Raw genomic sequence first — 16,431 nt, 5'->3', positions numbered from 1 at the left:
CCTTCACGGGAGCGCAAATCAGACAACAATCTGACACCGAGCCAAAGAAAGACATTAGGACGGGTGTACCTGGACACCCAAATTACATTGTTCCTAGTCTCACACCATTAAGAAAATATTCCAATTTGTCTTTCTTGCATCAAAAGTGGATGACCTCACACTTCCCCACATTGAACTCTATCTGCCATAGTTTTGCCCACTCACTTAGTCTGTCTATGTCCCTTTGTAACTTCCTCCTCCCGTCCACACAACTTACTGTGCCTCCTTACTTAGCATCATCCTTACTTAGCATCATCCTTACTTAGCGCCATCTGAAAACTTAGACATACAACTCTATACCTTCATCCAAGTCATTGATGTATATATGGTGAAAATCTGAGGCCCCAGTACAGATCACTGGGGAACACTACTTGTCACATCCTGCCAATCAGAGTGCATTCCCTTTTTTTTTATTCGTTTATGGAATGTGGGCGTTGCTGGTGAGGCCGGCATTTATTGCCCGTCCCTAATTGCCCTTGAGAAGGTGGTGGTGAGCCGCCTTCTTGAACGCGGCAGTCCGTTTGGTGAAGGTTCTCCCACAGTGCTGTTAGGAAGGGAGTTCCAGGATTTTGACCCAGCAACGATGAAGGAACGGCGATATATTTCCAAGTCGGGATGGTGTGTGACTTGGAGGGGAACGTGCAGATGGTGTTGTTCCCATGTGCCTGCTGCTCTTGTCCTTCTAGGTGGTAGAGGTCGCGGGCTTGGGAGGTGCTGTCGAAGAAGCCTTGGCAAGCTGCTTCAGTGCATCCTGTGGATGGTACACACTGCGGCCACAGTGCGCCGGTGGTGACGGGAGTGAATGTTTAGGGTGGTGGAAGGGGTGCCAATCAAGCAGGCTGCTTTGTCCTGGATGGTGTCGAGCTTCTTGAGTGTTGTTGGAGCTGCACTTATCCAGCCAAGTGGAGAGTATTCCATCACACTCCTGACTTGTGCCTTGTAGATGGTGGAAAGGCTTTGGGGAGTCAGGAGGTGAGTCACTTGCTGCAGAATACTCAGCCTCTGACCTGCTCTTGTAGCCACAGTATTTATATGGCTGGTCCAGTTAAGTTTCTGGTCAATGGTGACCCCCAGGATGTTGATGGTGGGGGATTTGGCGATGGTAATGCCGTTGAATGTCAAGGGGAGGTGGTTAGACTCTCTCTTGTTGGAGATGGTCATTGCCTGGCACGAATGTTACTTGCCACTTATGAGCCCAAGCCTGGATGTTGTCCAGGTCTCGCTGCATGCGGGCTCGGACTGCTTCATTATTTGAGGGGTTGCGAATGCAACTGAACACTGTGCAATCATCAGCGAACATCCCCATTTCTGATGTTATGATGGAGGGAAGGTCATTGATGAAGCAGCTGAAGATGGTTGGGCCTAGGACACTTTATCCATACACTTTCTCCTACCTCCCAACCAATTGCCAACCCATGTCACAAGGTTAACTAAATTCTGTGTTCTTTCATTTTTGCTGATAATCTCTTGTGCGGAACCTTATGATGCCATCTGGAAGTCCATATAGACAACATCCAAAGATATATCCTCCATGTTAGTGACCTCAAAAAATACAACTAGATTAGTCAGACATTACCTATTCTTCACAAATCCATGCTGATTCTGATCAGTTCACGGTTGTCCAAGTGCTCAGTCACTCTGTCTCTGATGATAGGTCCCAGATCCAGGAGTGAGAGAGAGGGGTTAGAGGTACCTCTCCAGATCCAGGAATGAGAGAGAGGGATTAGAAAGACCTCCCCAGATCCAGGAATGAGAGAGAGGGGTTAGACGGGCCTCCCTAGATACAGGAGTGAGAGAGGGGGGGTTAGATGGGCCTCCCCAGATACAGGAGTGAGAGAGAGGGGTTAGAGGGACCTCCCCAGATCTAGGAATGAGAGAGAGGGGCTAGAGGGACCTCCCCAGATCTAGGAATGAGAGAGAGGGGTTAGAGGGACCTCCCCAGATCCAGGAGAGTGAGAGAGAGGTTAGACGGGCCTCCCCAGATACAGGAGTGAGAGAGAGGGGTTAGATGGGCCTCCCCAGATACAGGAGTGAGAGAGAGGGGTTAGATGGGCCTCCCCAGATACAGGAGTGAGAGAGAGGGGTTAGAGGGAGCTCTCCAGATCCAGGAGTGTGAGAGAGATGTTAGACGGGCCTCCCCAGATCCAGGAGTGTTAGAAGGACCTCCCCAGATCCAGGAATGAGAGAGAGGGGTTAGACAGACCTCCCCAGATCCAGGAATGAGAGAGAGGGGTTAGACAGACCTCCCCAGATCCAGGAATGAGAGAGAGGGGTTAGACAGACCTCCCCAGATCCAGGAATGAGAGAGAGGGGTTAGAGGGACCTCCCCAGATCCAGGAGTGTGAGAGAGGTGTTAGACGGGCCTCCCCGGAATTGGGAGCATGATAAAATTGACTGGGATGAGGAAACTCACCTGAGTATGACTGGGGGAATAGTGACAGAGAAATTTGAACCTGAACTCTCAGTCACAGGAGCTTGAATTGACTGTGAGGTTGTTTCATGCCCAGGAGTCGGTGATATTTAAATGCTGGAGGCTCTAATCTTACCTGGGTTCGGGGGCAATGCTTTCCCTCTAGGCTTCAGGAAAGGTTTTGGTGGTTTTTCTGGTTTCGAGGTTTTCTCGAGTGTGTTGGTACGCTGGTTTCGCTTTAAGCTGCACCTACGCAGTCTGATGCCACTTTCTGGAAGTTTTTGGATAAATTTCTTTTCCACATACTTGGCCCGAATCCAGGCTTCTTTCTCCTGCCTGTGTAAGGAGAGCAGTGATAGAGGCCGTCTTTCACTGTGCCTGTTAGATTTCAACTTTTAGCATAAAACAAGACCTCCCCAACATAAAGGCAGAGTTAACCCCACACTGGCTATCCTTACCGAGGAGATCCAGGGTGAGGCTTTTTCACCGTCATCTCTTCAATTCGAGCTTCGTAGATCCGATTAATGGTGGAATTTCCCAACTCGCACATCAGCTGTTTGTGAGAAAGAGAAAAAGAGTGAGGGGGAAAAGGGAGGGGGGATAAAGAGTGAGGGGAAAAGGAAGGGGGAGAGAGAGTGTGGGGGAAAAGGAAGGAGGAGAGAGAGAGGGGGAAAAGGAAGGGGGAGAGAAAGTGAGCGGGGAAAGGAAGGGGGGAGAGAGAGTCAATGAAGGGACAGAGATTGAGGGGAGACAGAGTGAGGGGGCAGGGATTGAGGAGGAAGAGAGAGCAGGTTGATAGTGTGAGTGAATGCAGAGAGAGAGAGTGAGGGGGAAGAGAGAATGAGTTGAGAGAGTGGGGGAAGAGAGAGTGGAGAAGAGAGTGAGGGGGAAAGGAAGAGGGGAGAGAGTGAGGGGAGAGAGGATCGATGAAGGGACAGAGATTGAGGGGAGACACAGTGAGGGGGAAGAGAAAGTGAGTTGAGAGTGTGAGTGAGTGGAGAGTGAGAGGGACGAGAGAGTGTGGGGGAAGAGATTAAGGGGAAGAGAGAGTAAGGAGGAAGAGAATGAGGGGGAAGAGAGTGAGGGGGAAGAGAGTGAGGGGAAGCGAGAGTGAGTGGAGAGAGAGAGTGAGGCGTTAGAGACAGTAAGGGGGAAGAAAGTGGAGAAGAGATTGAGTGGAGATAGTGAGTGAGGGGGAAGAGAATGTGAGTGGAGAGAGCGAGGGGGAAGAGAGAGTGGAAAGAGAGTGAGGGGGAAGAGAGAGTGAGTGGAGAGGGAGTGAGGGGGAAAAGAGAGTGAGGGGAGTGGGTCAATGAAAGGATAATGAGGGGGTAGAGTGAGGGAGAGAACATTAGTGGAGGGATAGAGAGTGAGGGGGAAGAGAGCGAGGGGGATAGATAATGAGGAATACAAGAATGAGAGCGATGAAATGGAGAGTGAATGAGGTAAGGGAGAAAGAGCACGACACAGAGTGAGGAAATCGAGAGGGACAGATAGTCAGGAAAGGGAGAGACAGGAAAAGATTGGAGAGTGAGAAAGGAGAGTGAGGAGGAAAGTGTGAGAAACAGATGAAGGAGAACCCAAGCTCGATTATTGGGAGAGGGAGAGAGTGAAGGAACAGTGCAAGATTTTGGAGGGTTGGGGAGAGATGGAGAGAGGTTAGCAGGAGCAAGAGGAAGTTGGGGAGTGAGAGAACAGAGTTTAGTCACATTGAAATAGATGGAGCCTCACTTTACTTGTTTGCTGCCCTGTGTGTAACTATTTATTGGTGAGTTTTGGACAGTTTGCTGCATCTTTTCATGGACACACTTTGAATGAGGTAGAGGGAGGTGGCTGACCAGTGAAGGACCCCCTGCCCTTGGGGGCGGGGTGGGATGTAAAGCAGTAGTTGCCAGGGGTGGGGTTAGTGACATTTGCCCATGCAGCAGCCAGTTAGATCAGGCCTCGGGGCTTGGGTCATCTGATACCAGTCTGATTAGCTGAATTTTGTCAGTTCTGTTAGAGTTACAGCGCAGCAAGGGGCACAAGGGGGGAGAGGGGAGAGAAAGGGGGAAAGGGGAGGAAGAGGGGAAAAGGGGAGAGAGAGGGAGAAAGGGGAGGGAGAAGAGGAAAGGGGAGAGAGGGGAGAAAGGGAAGAGAGAAGGAGGTAGGGGGGAGGGAGAAACGGGAGGGAGAAGAGGAAAGGGGAGGTAGAGGGGGAAATGGGAGGTACGGGGGAAAGGGGAGGGAGAAGGGAAGGAAGAGGGGAGGTAGAGGGGGAAAGGGGAGAGATAGAAAGGGGAGGGGAGGGAAGGGCAAGGGGAGAGAGGGGAAGGGGAGGCAGAGGGGAAAAGGGGAGGGAGAGAGGGAAAAAGATGGGAAGAGGAGGAAAGGGATGGGAGAAGGGGAAAGGGGAGAGGAGGAATACAGCAGCTGCTAAGCTACGCTAAGAGCCCCCACTGTGGATTGGGGCTTGTGGTCACGGAGGTGCGATAGAGTGTTTGGAAAAGACTGGGGCCCTGAGTTAAATACAATGTGAGGATACCCCACATAGTTGGGTGGAGCCATACTGACCCCGGGCAGTTCTCACCTTCAACAATTCAGGCTCCCAGGAATCGAGAGTCAGCGATCGGACTTTGGAAAAATGGACACCTAGACTCCTGATAGACATAAGAGAAACAAAGTTAGCTCTCACTCCCAAGGCCCTCTCTTCACGCTCACTCCCAGGGCCCACTCTTCATGCTCACTCCCAGGGCCCTCTCTTCACGCTCACTCCCAGGGCCCACTCTTCACGCTCACTCCCAGGGCCCTCTCTTCACGCTCACTCCCAGGGCCCACTCTTCACGCTCACTCCCAGGGCCCACTCTTCACGCTCACTCCCAGGGCCCTCTCTTCACGCTCACTCCCAGGGCCCACTCTTCACGCTCACTCCCAGGGCCCTCTCTTCACGCTCACTCCCAGGGCCCTCTCTTCACGCTCACTCCCAGGGCCCTCTCTTCACGCTCACTCCCAGGGCCCACTCTTCACGCTCACTCCCAGGGCCCACTCTTCACACTCACTCCCAGGGCCCTCTCTTCACGCTCACTCCCAGGGCCCACTCTTCACGCTCACTCCCAGGGCCCACTCCCAGGACCCACTCCCAGGACCCACTCCCAGAGCCTACTTCGCGCTCACTCCCAGGACCCACTCTGCGCTCACTCCCAGGGCCTACTTCACGGTCACTCCCAGGACCCACTCCACGCTTACTCCCAGGACCCACTCCACGCTCACTCCCAGGGCCTACTCTGCGCTCACTCCCAGGGCCCACTCTTCACGCTCACTCCCAGGGCCCACCCCGGACACTCAGTCCCGGTGCTTGCTTCCAGCAGTTAGCTCAAAGTTCTGAGTTTCTGACATCGAATTGAAACAAAACCTCTGGAGAATAAACATCCGACAATAATAAAAATATAAATCTCTAAGCTACAACACAAAGGGGCATGAAACAAATTAACCGAGGCCCCCCCGGGGTCACTGAATGGGTAAACGCCCCACTCGCTGTGGCTTCTCCAACACGGTCCCTCGGTGTTCCTTAACCCCAGCCATTCTCATCCTCATCACCATCCTGACTAACAATTGTAGAATTAGGGGAGTCCAGAACAAAGGGGCATAACCTTAAAATTAGAGCTAGGCTGTTCAGGGGTGATGTCAGGAAGCACTTCTTCACACAGAGGAGTGGAAATCTGAAACTCTCTCCCCCACAAAGCAGTTGAGGCTGGAGGTCAATTGAAAATTTCAAAACTGAGATTGATAGATTTTTGTTAGGCCAGGGTATTAAGGGTTACGGAACCAAGGCGGGTAGATGGAGTTAAGATACAGATCAGCCATGATCTAATTGAATGGCGGAACAGGCTCGAGGGTCTGAATGGCCTCCTCCTGTTCCTACGTAAGATAGTGCATAATATAATAGGAAAACTAGCTTAAGAATACAGAAGTCAGTATCAATATCTTTGTATTATAAGAATGTATTCTGTGTGATTGAGGCGAACACACGGTTTAGATTAGGTCGTTAGGGGTCCACAGGGGAATGCCATGAAAGCAGGAGGTGCCAGGTTAATACAATTTAAGAAACTCCACAGGGTTTGTGAACAAATTATAGCTAATTTGGAGACAAAATGTCTAGGTTTCAGCTGTTACTCCAGTATGAGAGAGTAGGGATAATGGGTAGATACTCACATTGGCAGGATGTGACTAGTGGAGTCCCGCAGGGATCTGTTGTGGGGCCTCAATTATTCACAATATTTATTAACGACTTAGATGAAGGCATAGAAAGTTTCATATCTAAGTTTGCCGATGACACAAAGATTGGTGGCATTGTAAACAGTGTAGATGAAAACGTAAAATTACAAAGGGATGTTGATAGATTAGGTGAATGGGCAAAACTGTGGCAAATGAAATTCAATGTAGGCAAATGTGAGGTCATCCACTTTGGACCAAAAAAGGATAGAACAGGGTACTTTCTAAATGGTAAAAAGTTAAAAACAGTGGATGTCCAAAGGGACTTAGGGGTTCAGGTACATAGATCATTGAAGTGTCATGAACAGGTGCAGAAAATAATCAATAAGGCTAATGGAATGCTGGCCTTTATATCTAGAGGACTGGAGTACAAGGGGGCAGAAGTTATGCTGCAGCTATACAAAACCCTGGTTAGACCGCACCTGGAGTACTGTGAGCAGTTCTGGGCACTGCACCTTCGGAAGGACATATTGGCCTAGGAGGGAGTGCAGCGTAGGTTTACTAGAATGATACCCGGACTTCAAGGGTTAAGTTACAAGGAGAGATTACACAAATTGGGGTTGTATTCTCTAGAGTTTGGAAGGTTAAGGGGTGATCTGATCGAAGTTTATAAGATATTAAGGGGAACAGATAGGGTGGATAGAGAGAAACTATTTCCACTGGCTGGGGATTCTAGGAGTAGGGGACACAGTCTAAAAATTAGAGCCGGACCTTTCAGGAGTGAGATTAGAAAACATTTCTACACACAAAGGGTGGTAGAAGTTTGGAACTCTCTTCCGCAAACGACAATTGATGCGAGCTCAATTGCTAAATTTAAATCTGAGATAGATAGCTTTTTGCCAACCAAAGGTATTAAGGGATATGGGCCAAAGGCAGGTATATGGAGTTAGATCACAGATCAGCCATGATCCTATCAAATGGCGGAGCGGGCTCGAGGGGCTGAATGGCCTACTCCTGTTCCTATGTTCCTATGGTGTAACGCTTATAACTGTGCAAAGTTGTCTTATCCTCTCCATAAACGATACCCACATTTCAGTGAGAATGGAGGGTATATGGTGTGACATTGCCATCTACTGGTATACTAGCATATGACACAAAGATCACATGACAGTAATCTCAGAATTGATAGGTTCAAAGCAAGTCATCTGACATTGGCCGCCTCGGTATATAAGTCGGCTCACATTCAGGCGTTTTTGGGTATTCTGTGCTGAGAACTTGCCTGGATTGGTTAGTAGTTTGCAGATCCTTGATGGATATCCTACTAGTAAGCATATAGACGTATAACTTGCTTGTACTTTCTGTTGATTTTAATAGAACCAACAAGTTGATTCATCTCTGGTGTCTGGACCCATATAATTTGGCTTAATCTACGAGGCTGATCAAACAAAAATTGCCAGTTTGGTGCTAATTATGGACAGTTTTGTGTTGTGGATTCATGTCAATTAGAAGACAGTTTGCGATGCCCCCTTGCTTTAGGTAGGGTCCAACACCCAACAGACAGAGGGTGCTTCCTTGCTGTCTGTATGGGGCTCCTGGTGTCAGGGACGAAAGGTGTCTAACCTATCGTGTGTTGCAGTGACAAGGTAAATTGAGACTTTGTGAACAAAACCTACTTGGAGTGTTCAGACTGCACCAAATGCTCAGTTTTATTTGGGCTAGTGGCCGCTGCACCCCTTTCCTCCCCATTACCTGTGGATTCCAGAACATTCTATGCAGAGTGTGATGCCGAGGTTGATGCTGGCCCATTCTGGCAGTGGTTCGTAACAGTCGCAGCATTGAGCATTACCGGGGATGCTTTGCACTTGCTCCAGGCCCTTCTCCTTCCCTGGTTTTGCTTCCCCGGGGAAATCGAAGACTCCTGTAGACATGGACGAAGTCCTCTCCAACTTCTGGAAAATACCACGCCGAACTTTAACAAATGTAGCTCACGGCAAAAAAAAACCTCTTAAAGATGCTCAGCAGGGTCAGGTTTAGTTTCGGAAGGGCTGTTAACCAGATTTCTCATGGCTTCCCTGGGAAAGGCACTGCCTGGTGTGGTAGTGAGCCACACAGGTTTCAGGTTTCAGGTTCCATCCTCAGTCTGTTCTGATTGCAGCTGTGGGGGGCAGGGGGGCAATAAGGTGCTACGATTGGCCTTAGAGGCGCTGGGTTAGGAAGGTGTAAGAATCAGTCAGGGTGCCTGTTCCTGATCACTGTCCAGTAACCTCTGTGGGAAAGTGCAGCTATGTGATGTCAGGCGAGGACATGATCTGCCTTGACTGTACTTCATGGTCGAATATCTTGTGGGCAATCACTATCTAGGGTCATATATTAAGAAAAGCCATTTGGGTGATGTGCTGGATGGCAGCAGACACCAGTGAGAGTCAGTGCCCGTGGGACCTGTGCCCCAGTGAGAGTCAGTGCCCGTGGGACCTGTGCCCCAGTGAGAGTCAGTGCCCGTGGAAGCTGTGCCCCAGTGAGAGTCAGTGCCCGTGGAAGCTGTGCCCCAGTGAGAGTCAGTGCCCGGTGGGGGGGTAGAGTTGGAGGCTAAGACAATATGTGGACGTTTGATGAATGTGTGAGTACCGAGTAGTTGTCTTCTCTCCTCTCGTTAAATGCTGTCGCGATGCTCGACTGTACCGCCAGGATCCAGGTTTGCTGGTGTTTCTCAGAGTCGGCCTGAAGCATGCAGCTCCTGCCCGGAAACAGAACAAAGGCATCAAAATAGGGAACCAGGATCAAGGCTGCAGGCATCCAAATAGTACTTAAACTGTTTAACATAGAATCATAGCATTGTTACAGCACAGGACGCATTCGGGCCCATTGAGCCCATGATGGTATTTCAAACCATCGTATTGGGTGGTGGTGCAACAAAGGTTCACTAGATTGATTCCTGGGATGAGAGGGTTGTCCTATGAGGAGAGATTGAGTAGTATGGGCCTTTACTCTCTGGAGTTTAGAGGAATGAGGGGTGATCTCATTGAAACATATAAGTTTCTGAGAGGGCTTGACAGGGTAGATGTTGAGAGGCTGTTTTTCCTGGCTGGAGAGTCTAGAACTAGGGGGCATCGTCTCAGGATAAGGGGTCGGGCATATAGGACTGAGATGAGGAGGAATTTCTTCACTCTGAGGATTGTGGACCTTTGGAATTCTCTACCCCACAGGGCTGTGGATGCTGAGTCGTTGAGTATATTCAAGGCTGAGATTGATGGTTTTTTGGACTCTAAAGGAATCAAGGGATATGGGGATCAGGTGGGAAAGTGGAGTTGAGGTCGAAGATTTTTTTTTATTTGATCATGGGATGTGGGCGTCGTTGGCAAGGCCAGCATTTATGGCCCATTCCTAATTGCCCTTGAGAAGGTGGTGGTGAGCCGCCTTCTTGAACCGCTGCGGTCCGTGAGTTGAAGGTTCTCCCACAATGCTGTTAGGTAGGTAGTTCTAGGATTTTGACCCAGTGACGATGATGGAACGGTGATATATTTCGAAGTCGGGATAGTGTGTGACTTGGAGGGGAACGTGCAGGTGGTGTTGTTCCCATGTGCCTGCTGCCCTTGTCCTTCTAGGTGGTAGAGGTCGTGGGTTTGGGAGGTGCTGTCGAAGAAGCCTTGGTGAGTTGCTGCAGTGCATCCAGTGGATGGTACACACTGCAGCCACAGTACGCCAGTGGTGAAGGGAGTGAATGTTTAGGGTGGTGGATGGGGTACCAATCAAGTGGGCTGCTTTGTCCTGGATGGTGTCGAGCTTCTTGAGTGTTGTCGGAGCTGCACTCATCCAGGCAAGTGGAGAGTATTCCATCACACTCCTGACTTGTGCCTTTAGATGGTGGAAAGGCTTTGAGGAGTCAGGAGGCGAATCACTCGCCGCAGAATACCCAGCCTCTGACCTGCTCTTGTAGCCACAGTATTTATGTGGCTGGTCCAGTTAAGTTTCTGGTCAATGGTGACCCCCAGGATGTTGATGGTGGGGATTCACCATGATCTTATTGAATCACAGAGTGGGCTCGAGGGGCCATATGGCCTACTCCTGCTCCTATTTCTTATGTTCTTATGATCTTAGTTCAAAATGTCAGAGTGGCATTATCGAACATCTGTACACTCCGTGTCGGAATTACACACTCCCAGGGCAGGTACAGCACAAGTTAGATACAGAGTAAAGCTCCCTCTTTACTGTATGTGTATGCACAGTTCCCATACCAGTATGCGTGTTTTGTGTACCTGTATATGTGTGTGTAAATATAGTACCAGCCAAGGTTGAATAGCTCCCTTTTTATGGGGTGAATGTCAGTCGAGCGCTGCTCTTCATGGAGTCCCTGAGGCTCCAGCCGCAGTGATAACTTTAAAAAAAAAAATAATTACTCATTCTCGGGATGTGGGCATCGCGGACATGGCCGGCATTTATTGCCAATCCCGAAACTGATTAGCTTTTTAGGCCACTTAAGCAGACAGTTAAGGACTGGTGTGAGACAAATCACACACAGACCAGACCGGGTAAGAATGGCTGATTTTGTTCCCTGAAGGACGTTAGTGAACCAGTTGGGTTTTTACGACAATCTGACTGCTTCATGGTCACTTTTACAGGCACCAGCTTTTTATTTCCAGAATTTTTTAAAACTGAATTCAAATGGTGGGATTTAAACTCGCATTCCCTGGATTAATGGTCCAGGCCTCTGGATAACTAGTCCAGTAACATAACCACTACACTACCGTCCCCTAGATTCTGTTGATGGTCACTGAGCAGACTGTCGGATGGTGTCGTGCTGTGGTCTAGTTTCTCAATGCCCTCTTTATTGTACCGTGACAGGAAGCAGCAACTGTCTGCCTCTTTCACCATCAGTCCCTTCCTGTTTCTGTTTAAAGGAACTTTTTCTGACTGTTTGTACACAGCAAGGGTCCGATGGTGAAGGATTCGGGGTGGGGAGAGGGTGTGGTCATCAATTATTCTCAAGAGACTGGAGAAGCTGGGGTTGCTCTCCTTAAAGCAGAGAAGGTTAAGGGGAGATTTAATAGAGGTGTTCAAAATTTTGATAGAGTAAATAAGGAGAAACTGTTTCCAGTGGCAGGAGGGTCGGTAACCAGAGGACACAGGCTTAAGATAATTGTCAAAAGAATCGAGAGATGAGGAGCTTTTTTTTTAACGCAGCGAGTTGTTCTGATCTGGAATGCGCTGTCTGAAAGAACGGTGGAAGCGGATTCAGTAATAACTTTCAACAGGGAATTGGATAAATACTTAAAGGAAACATTTTCAGGGCTACGGGGATAGAGCAGGGGACATGGGACTAATTGGATAGCTCTTTCAAAGAGCCGGTACAGGCACAATGGGCCGAATGTACGATTCTATGATTTCTATAAACTTGGCTTGTATTCCTTTGAGTATAGAAGATTATGGGGTGATCTGATCCAGGTGTTTAAAATGTTACATGGTAAATATGGGGGAATCAAGAACAAGGGGACATGAGCTTAAAATTAGAGCCAGGCCGTTCTGGAGGGAAATCAGGAGGCACTTTCTCACACAAAGGGAAGTAGAAATCTGGAATTCTCTCTCCCCAAAAAGCTGTTGATGCTGGGGGTCAATTGGAGCTTTCAAGTCTGAGATCAACAGATTTTTGAGGTAAAGGTAAACAAGAGATATGGAGCCAAGGTGGGTAAATGGAGTTGATGTGCAGGTCAGCCATGATCTAAATGAATGGCGGAGCAGGATCAAAGGGCTGACGTTGCTGTGCTCCTGTACATAACATGGAGCTACATATTGTCACCAAATTCTTAAAGTTTAAAAAAAAAGATTATTTTCTTTACTTTTACTTCGGAACAAAGTGCAAAACTCTGAAAATAGCAAGTAAGGGAAAAGATCACCCTATGCACAGCTGCGTCAATGATTGTATCAAGAAACATCTGTGCGAGCACACTATCATTCCACGCCTGGTCGTGACTAAGAATCGTGCGCTCCATCTATCCTCGTCTGGCCAACGTTCTGAGCAGTTTTAAAGGGCCACCACGTGTTGCCCGTGAAGGCAAATTCACACTCACTTTGAGGGGGACACTACTTCAAAGCAGAATCGTCTCTCGCTTTCGGCACCGGTCTTAACTGTACACAGACGAAGGTCTTCCACCACGACCGTAAGATTATCCTGCAGCATCAAAATTAATACATAGAAAATAGAGTTTCATTCAACTAATTAGCACATTCATAGAATTACGTAGAATCTACAGCGCAGACACAGGCCGTTCGCCCAAACTGGTCTCTGCCAGTCTTTATAGTCCACACAAGCCTCCTCTCACTCTAGGTATGAGTGAGTGGGTAGCACTCTTGCCCCTGCGTCAGAAGGTTGTGGGTTCAACGGTCTTAAAAGAAGTGGCTTCAGAGATAGTAGATGCATTGGTATTAATTTTCCAAAATTCCCTAGATTCTGGAAGGGTCCCATCAGATTGGAAAATAGCGAATGTAACTCCTCTATTCAAGAAAGGAAGGAGACAGAAAGCAGGAAACTACAGACCAGTTAGCTTAACATCTGTCATAGGGAAAATGCTAGAATCTATTATTAAGGAGGTTATAGCAGGGCACTTAGAAAATCTCAATGCAATCAGGCAGAGTAAATACGACTTTGTGTTTGACGAATTTATTCGAGCTCTTTGAGGAAGTAACAAGCAACGTGGATAAAGGGGATCCTGTGGATGTGGTGTGCTTGGATTTCCAGAAGGCTTTTGACAAGGTGCCACATCAAAGGCTACCACACAAAATAAGAGCTCATGGTGTAGGGGAGTAACATATCAGCATGGATAAAGGATTGGTTAGCTAACAGGAAACAGAGAGTAGGCAAAAATAGGTCATTTTCAGGTTGGCAAGATGTAACGAGTGGAGTGCCACAGGGATCAGTGCTCGGGCCTCAACTATTTACAACCTATATCAATGACTTGGATGAAGGGACCGAATGTATGGTTGTTAAATTTGCTGATCACACAAAGGTAGGTAGGAAGGTAAGTTGCGAAGAGGACATGAGTCTGCAAAGGGATATGGACAGGTTAAGTGAGTGGGCAAAAATTTGGCAAATGGAATATAATGTGGGAAAATGTGAACTTGTCCACTTTGGCAGGAGGAATAGAAAAGCAGTATATTATTTAAATGGAGAGAGATTGCAGAACTCTGAGGTACAGAGGGATCTGGGTGTCCTAGTACATCACAAAAAGTTAGTATGCAGGTACAGCAAGTGATTAGGAAGGCAAATGGAATGTTGTCATTTATTGCAAGGGGAATGGAATATAAAAGTAGAGATGTTTTGCAACAGTTGTACAGGGCATTGGAGAGACCACATCTAGAATACTGTGTGCAGTTTTGGTCTCCTTATTTAAGAAAGGGCATAATTGCTTTGGAGGCGGTTCAGAGAAGGCTCACTCGACTGATTCCTGGGATGAGGGGGTTATCTTATGAGGAAAGGTTGGACAAGTCGGGCCTGTATACACTGGAGTTTAGAAGAATGAGGTGATCTTATTGAAACATGTAAGATCCTGAGGGGACTAGAAGGGGTAGATGCTGAGAGGATGTTTCCCCTTGTGGGAGAGACTAGAACTAGGGGGCTGCAGTTTAAAAATAAGGGGTCTCCCATTTAAGATGGAGATGAGGAGAATTTTTTTCTGAGGGTCGTGAGTCTGTGGAACTCCCTTCCCCAGAGAGCGGTGGGGGCAGGGTCATTGAATATTTTTAAGACTGACTGGATAGATTCCTGATTAACAAGGGAGTCAAAGGTTATAGTAGGAATGCAGTCACAATCAGATCAGCCATGATCTTATCAAATGGCAGAGCAGGCTCGAGGGGCCGAATGCCTACTGCTGCACTTAATTTGTATGTTCGTACGTTTGTATAATGAGTCTAGAGCACAAATTCTAGGTTGACACTGAGGGAGTGCTGCACTGTTGGAGGTGCTGTCTTTCAGATGAGACATTAAACTGAAGCCCCTTCAGGTGGGTGTAAAAGATCCCACTGTTAGCAAAGGGTTAATCAAATGGAACTCCTATAAAGAGAAATCAATATTAATTTAACTGTGTCCAGTAACTTTTCAATTGGAACTGATCTCGCTAGCAGTTTGATTTTTCCCTTTAATTGTGAACAGACCCTATAACAAACCTCAGGAGGCATGTAGGTGAGTGGTTATGTAGGTGGAACCCCACCTTATAAATTATTTGACTTTCAACTTCACAGGGCCATGAGGTGTAACAATTTCATGGTGGTTAGGTGTCTGTAAAGTTGATGGTGGTTGCATTGATACATAAACGGCCACCCTGGAAGGTGACATCTGTCGAAACTAATGCAGCCTAGGGTGATGGTAAAGTAACACCCACACAGGAGTGTTCAAATGCCTTTGATAGTTCTTTAACTAACTTCGTTCTAAGTATGTGATTGACAGATCAATCAGATGTGGATGGTGGTGAGATAGGCCCTCCCAGTGCGGTCCTTCCAACACTCATGGAATCTCAGCGCCACCGCGAGCTGCCCTCGGGAGGAGGCTGTCATCCACCTCCTGATGGGCTGCCCCTTCGCGCAGAGGGTGTGGAGAGAAATGCATTGGTATCTGTCCCAGTTCATCCCAAACAGTTCGGTAACACAGGACGCTGCGCTGTATGGGCTGTTCCCTGGGACTCACACCGAGACAGATATCACCTGCGGCTGGAAGACCATCAACTCGGTGAAGGAGGCCCTTTGGTCCGCCCAAAACATGCTGGTCTTCCAGCTGAAGGAGCTGTCCACGATTGAGTGTCGCCAACTGGTGCGCTCCAAGGTCCAGGAGTACGTGCTGCGGGACGCACTGAAGCGAGGTGTGGCCTACACAAAGGCTGTATGGGGAGAGGCCACCCCACCTTGTATTGTACACCATGAATCATAAGAAATGTACTGTGTTGAATTGTAACTGAGATTGTATTGTGTAAGATCTGTAAAGTATAGGTTTGAATCGTACTGGTTTGGAATTGCGATATTTACATTGAACTGTGTGTATCTTTAAATTCTATGAAAAAGTATAGATTGAAATAAAAAGAATCAGGAAGTGTAAAACTGAAGACATTGACGGGGACATGAAAGGAACATTAGGTAATACTAAAACATAACCGAATTGGGAAAAATACGATATAAAAGAGTCGGTGCTGGAAGAGAGAATCAGAATATGATGGGGTCTGATCAACTGACGATTTAGCTGTTAACATGTGGATTCACCAGGTTAAAAACTCGTAAGTTTAAAGGGAAGCTAGATAAGCACACAAAGGAGAAAGGAATAGAAGGGTGTGCTGACAGGGTTAGATTAGGGAGGGAGGAGGCTTGTGTGCAGCATAAACGCTGGCATGAACCAGTTGGGCCAAATGGCCTGTTTCTGTGCTGTAAAATGCTGTTGGTAAGTATGTTTAATTATTGTCAATAATAGTTATCATATGCTTAATAAATCTGTGAATATCTACCTGTAATGCTGCAAACCCTATTATTTTGAAGAATAACTATCAGTAAGAGCACCCATCCTCAAACACCACAGCACTATTCAAAACAAAAATGCAGGTGAATTCTATCCGGTGTCCCGGCCAATATTTATCCCTCAACCAACATCAGTCTGGTCATTATCACTGTTTGGGATCTTTCTGTGCTCAAATTGGCTGCTGTGTTTCCCTACGTTACAACAGTGACTACACTTCAAAAAGTACTTCATTGGCTGTGATGTGCTTTGGGGTGTCCTGAGGTGGTGAAAGGTGCTGTGTAAATGCAAGTTTTTTTCATTATGC

General features: G+C 47.7%; 1 protein-coding gene across 1 annotated transcript in view; it reads right to left on the bottom strand.

The window, feature by feature from the left end:
- Positions 1-16,431, bottom strand: part of LOC137302521 (arf-GAP with coiled-coil, ANK repeat and PH domain-containing protein 2-like) — a 67,884-nt gene that overhangs the window by 10,693 nt on the left and 40,760 nt on the right. Inside the window, exons 12-17 of the mRNA XM_067972248.1 lie at positions 12,703-12,803; positions 9,266-9,374; positions 8,390-8,589; positions 5,019-5,088; positions 2,908-3,002; positions 2,586-2,785 (exon numbers count right to left, since the gene is read on the bottom strand). Of these exons, the coding sequence (XP_067828349.1) occupies positions 2,586-2,785; positions 2,908-3,002; positions 5,019-5,088; positions 8,390-8,589; positions 9,266-9,374; positions 12,703-12,803 (775 nt within the window). The remainder of the gene's footprint in view (positions 1-2,585; positions 2,786-2,907; positions 3,003-5,018; positions 5,089-8,389; positions 8,590-9,265; positions 9,375-12,702; positions 12,804-16,431) is intronic.

This window comes from Heptranchias perlo, chromosome 35, assembly GCF_035084215.1.
Source record: "Heptranchias perlo isolate sHepPer1 chromosome 35, sHepPer1.hap1, whole genome shotgun sequence".
Lineage (NCBI taxonomy): Eukaryota > Metazoa > Chordata > Chondrichthyes > Hexanchiformes > Hexanchidae > Heptranchias > Heptranchias perlo.
This window is presented reverse-complemented; position numbering and strand designations above follow the sequence as displayed.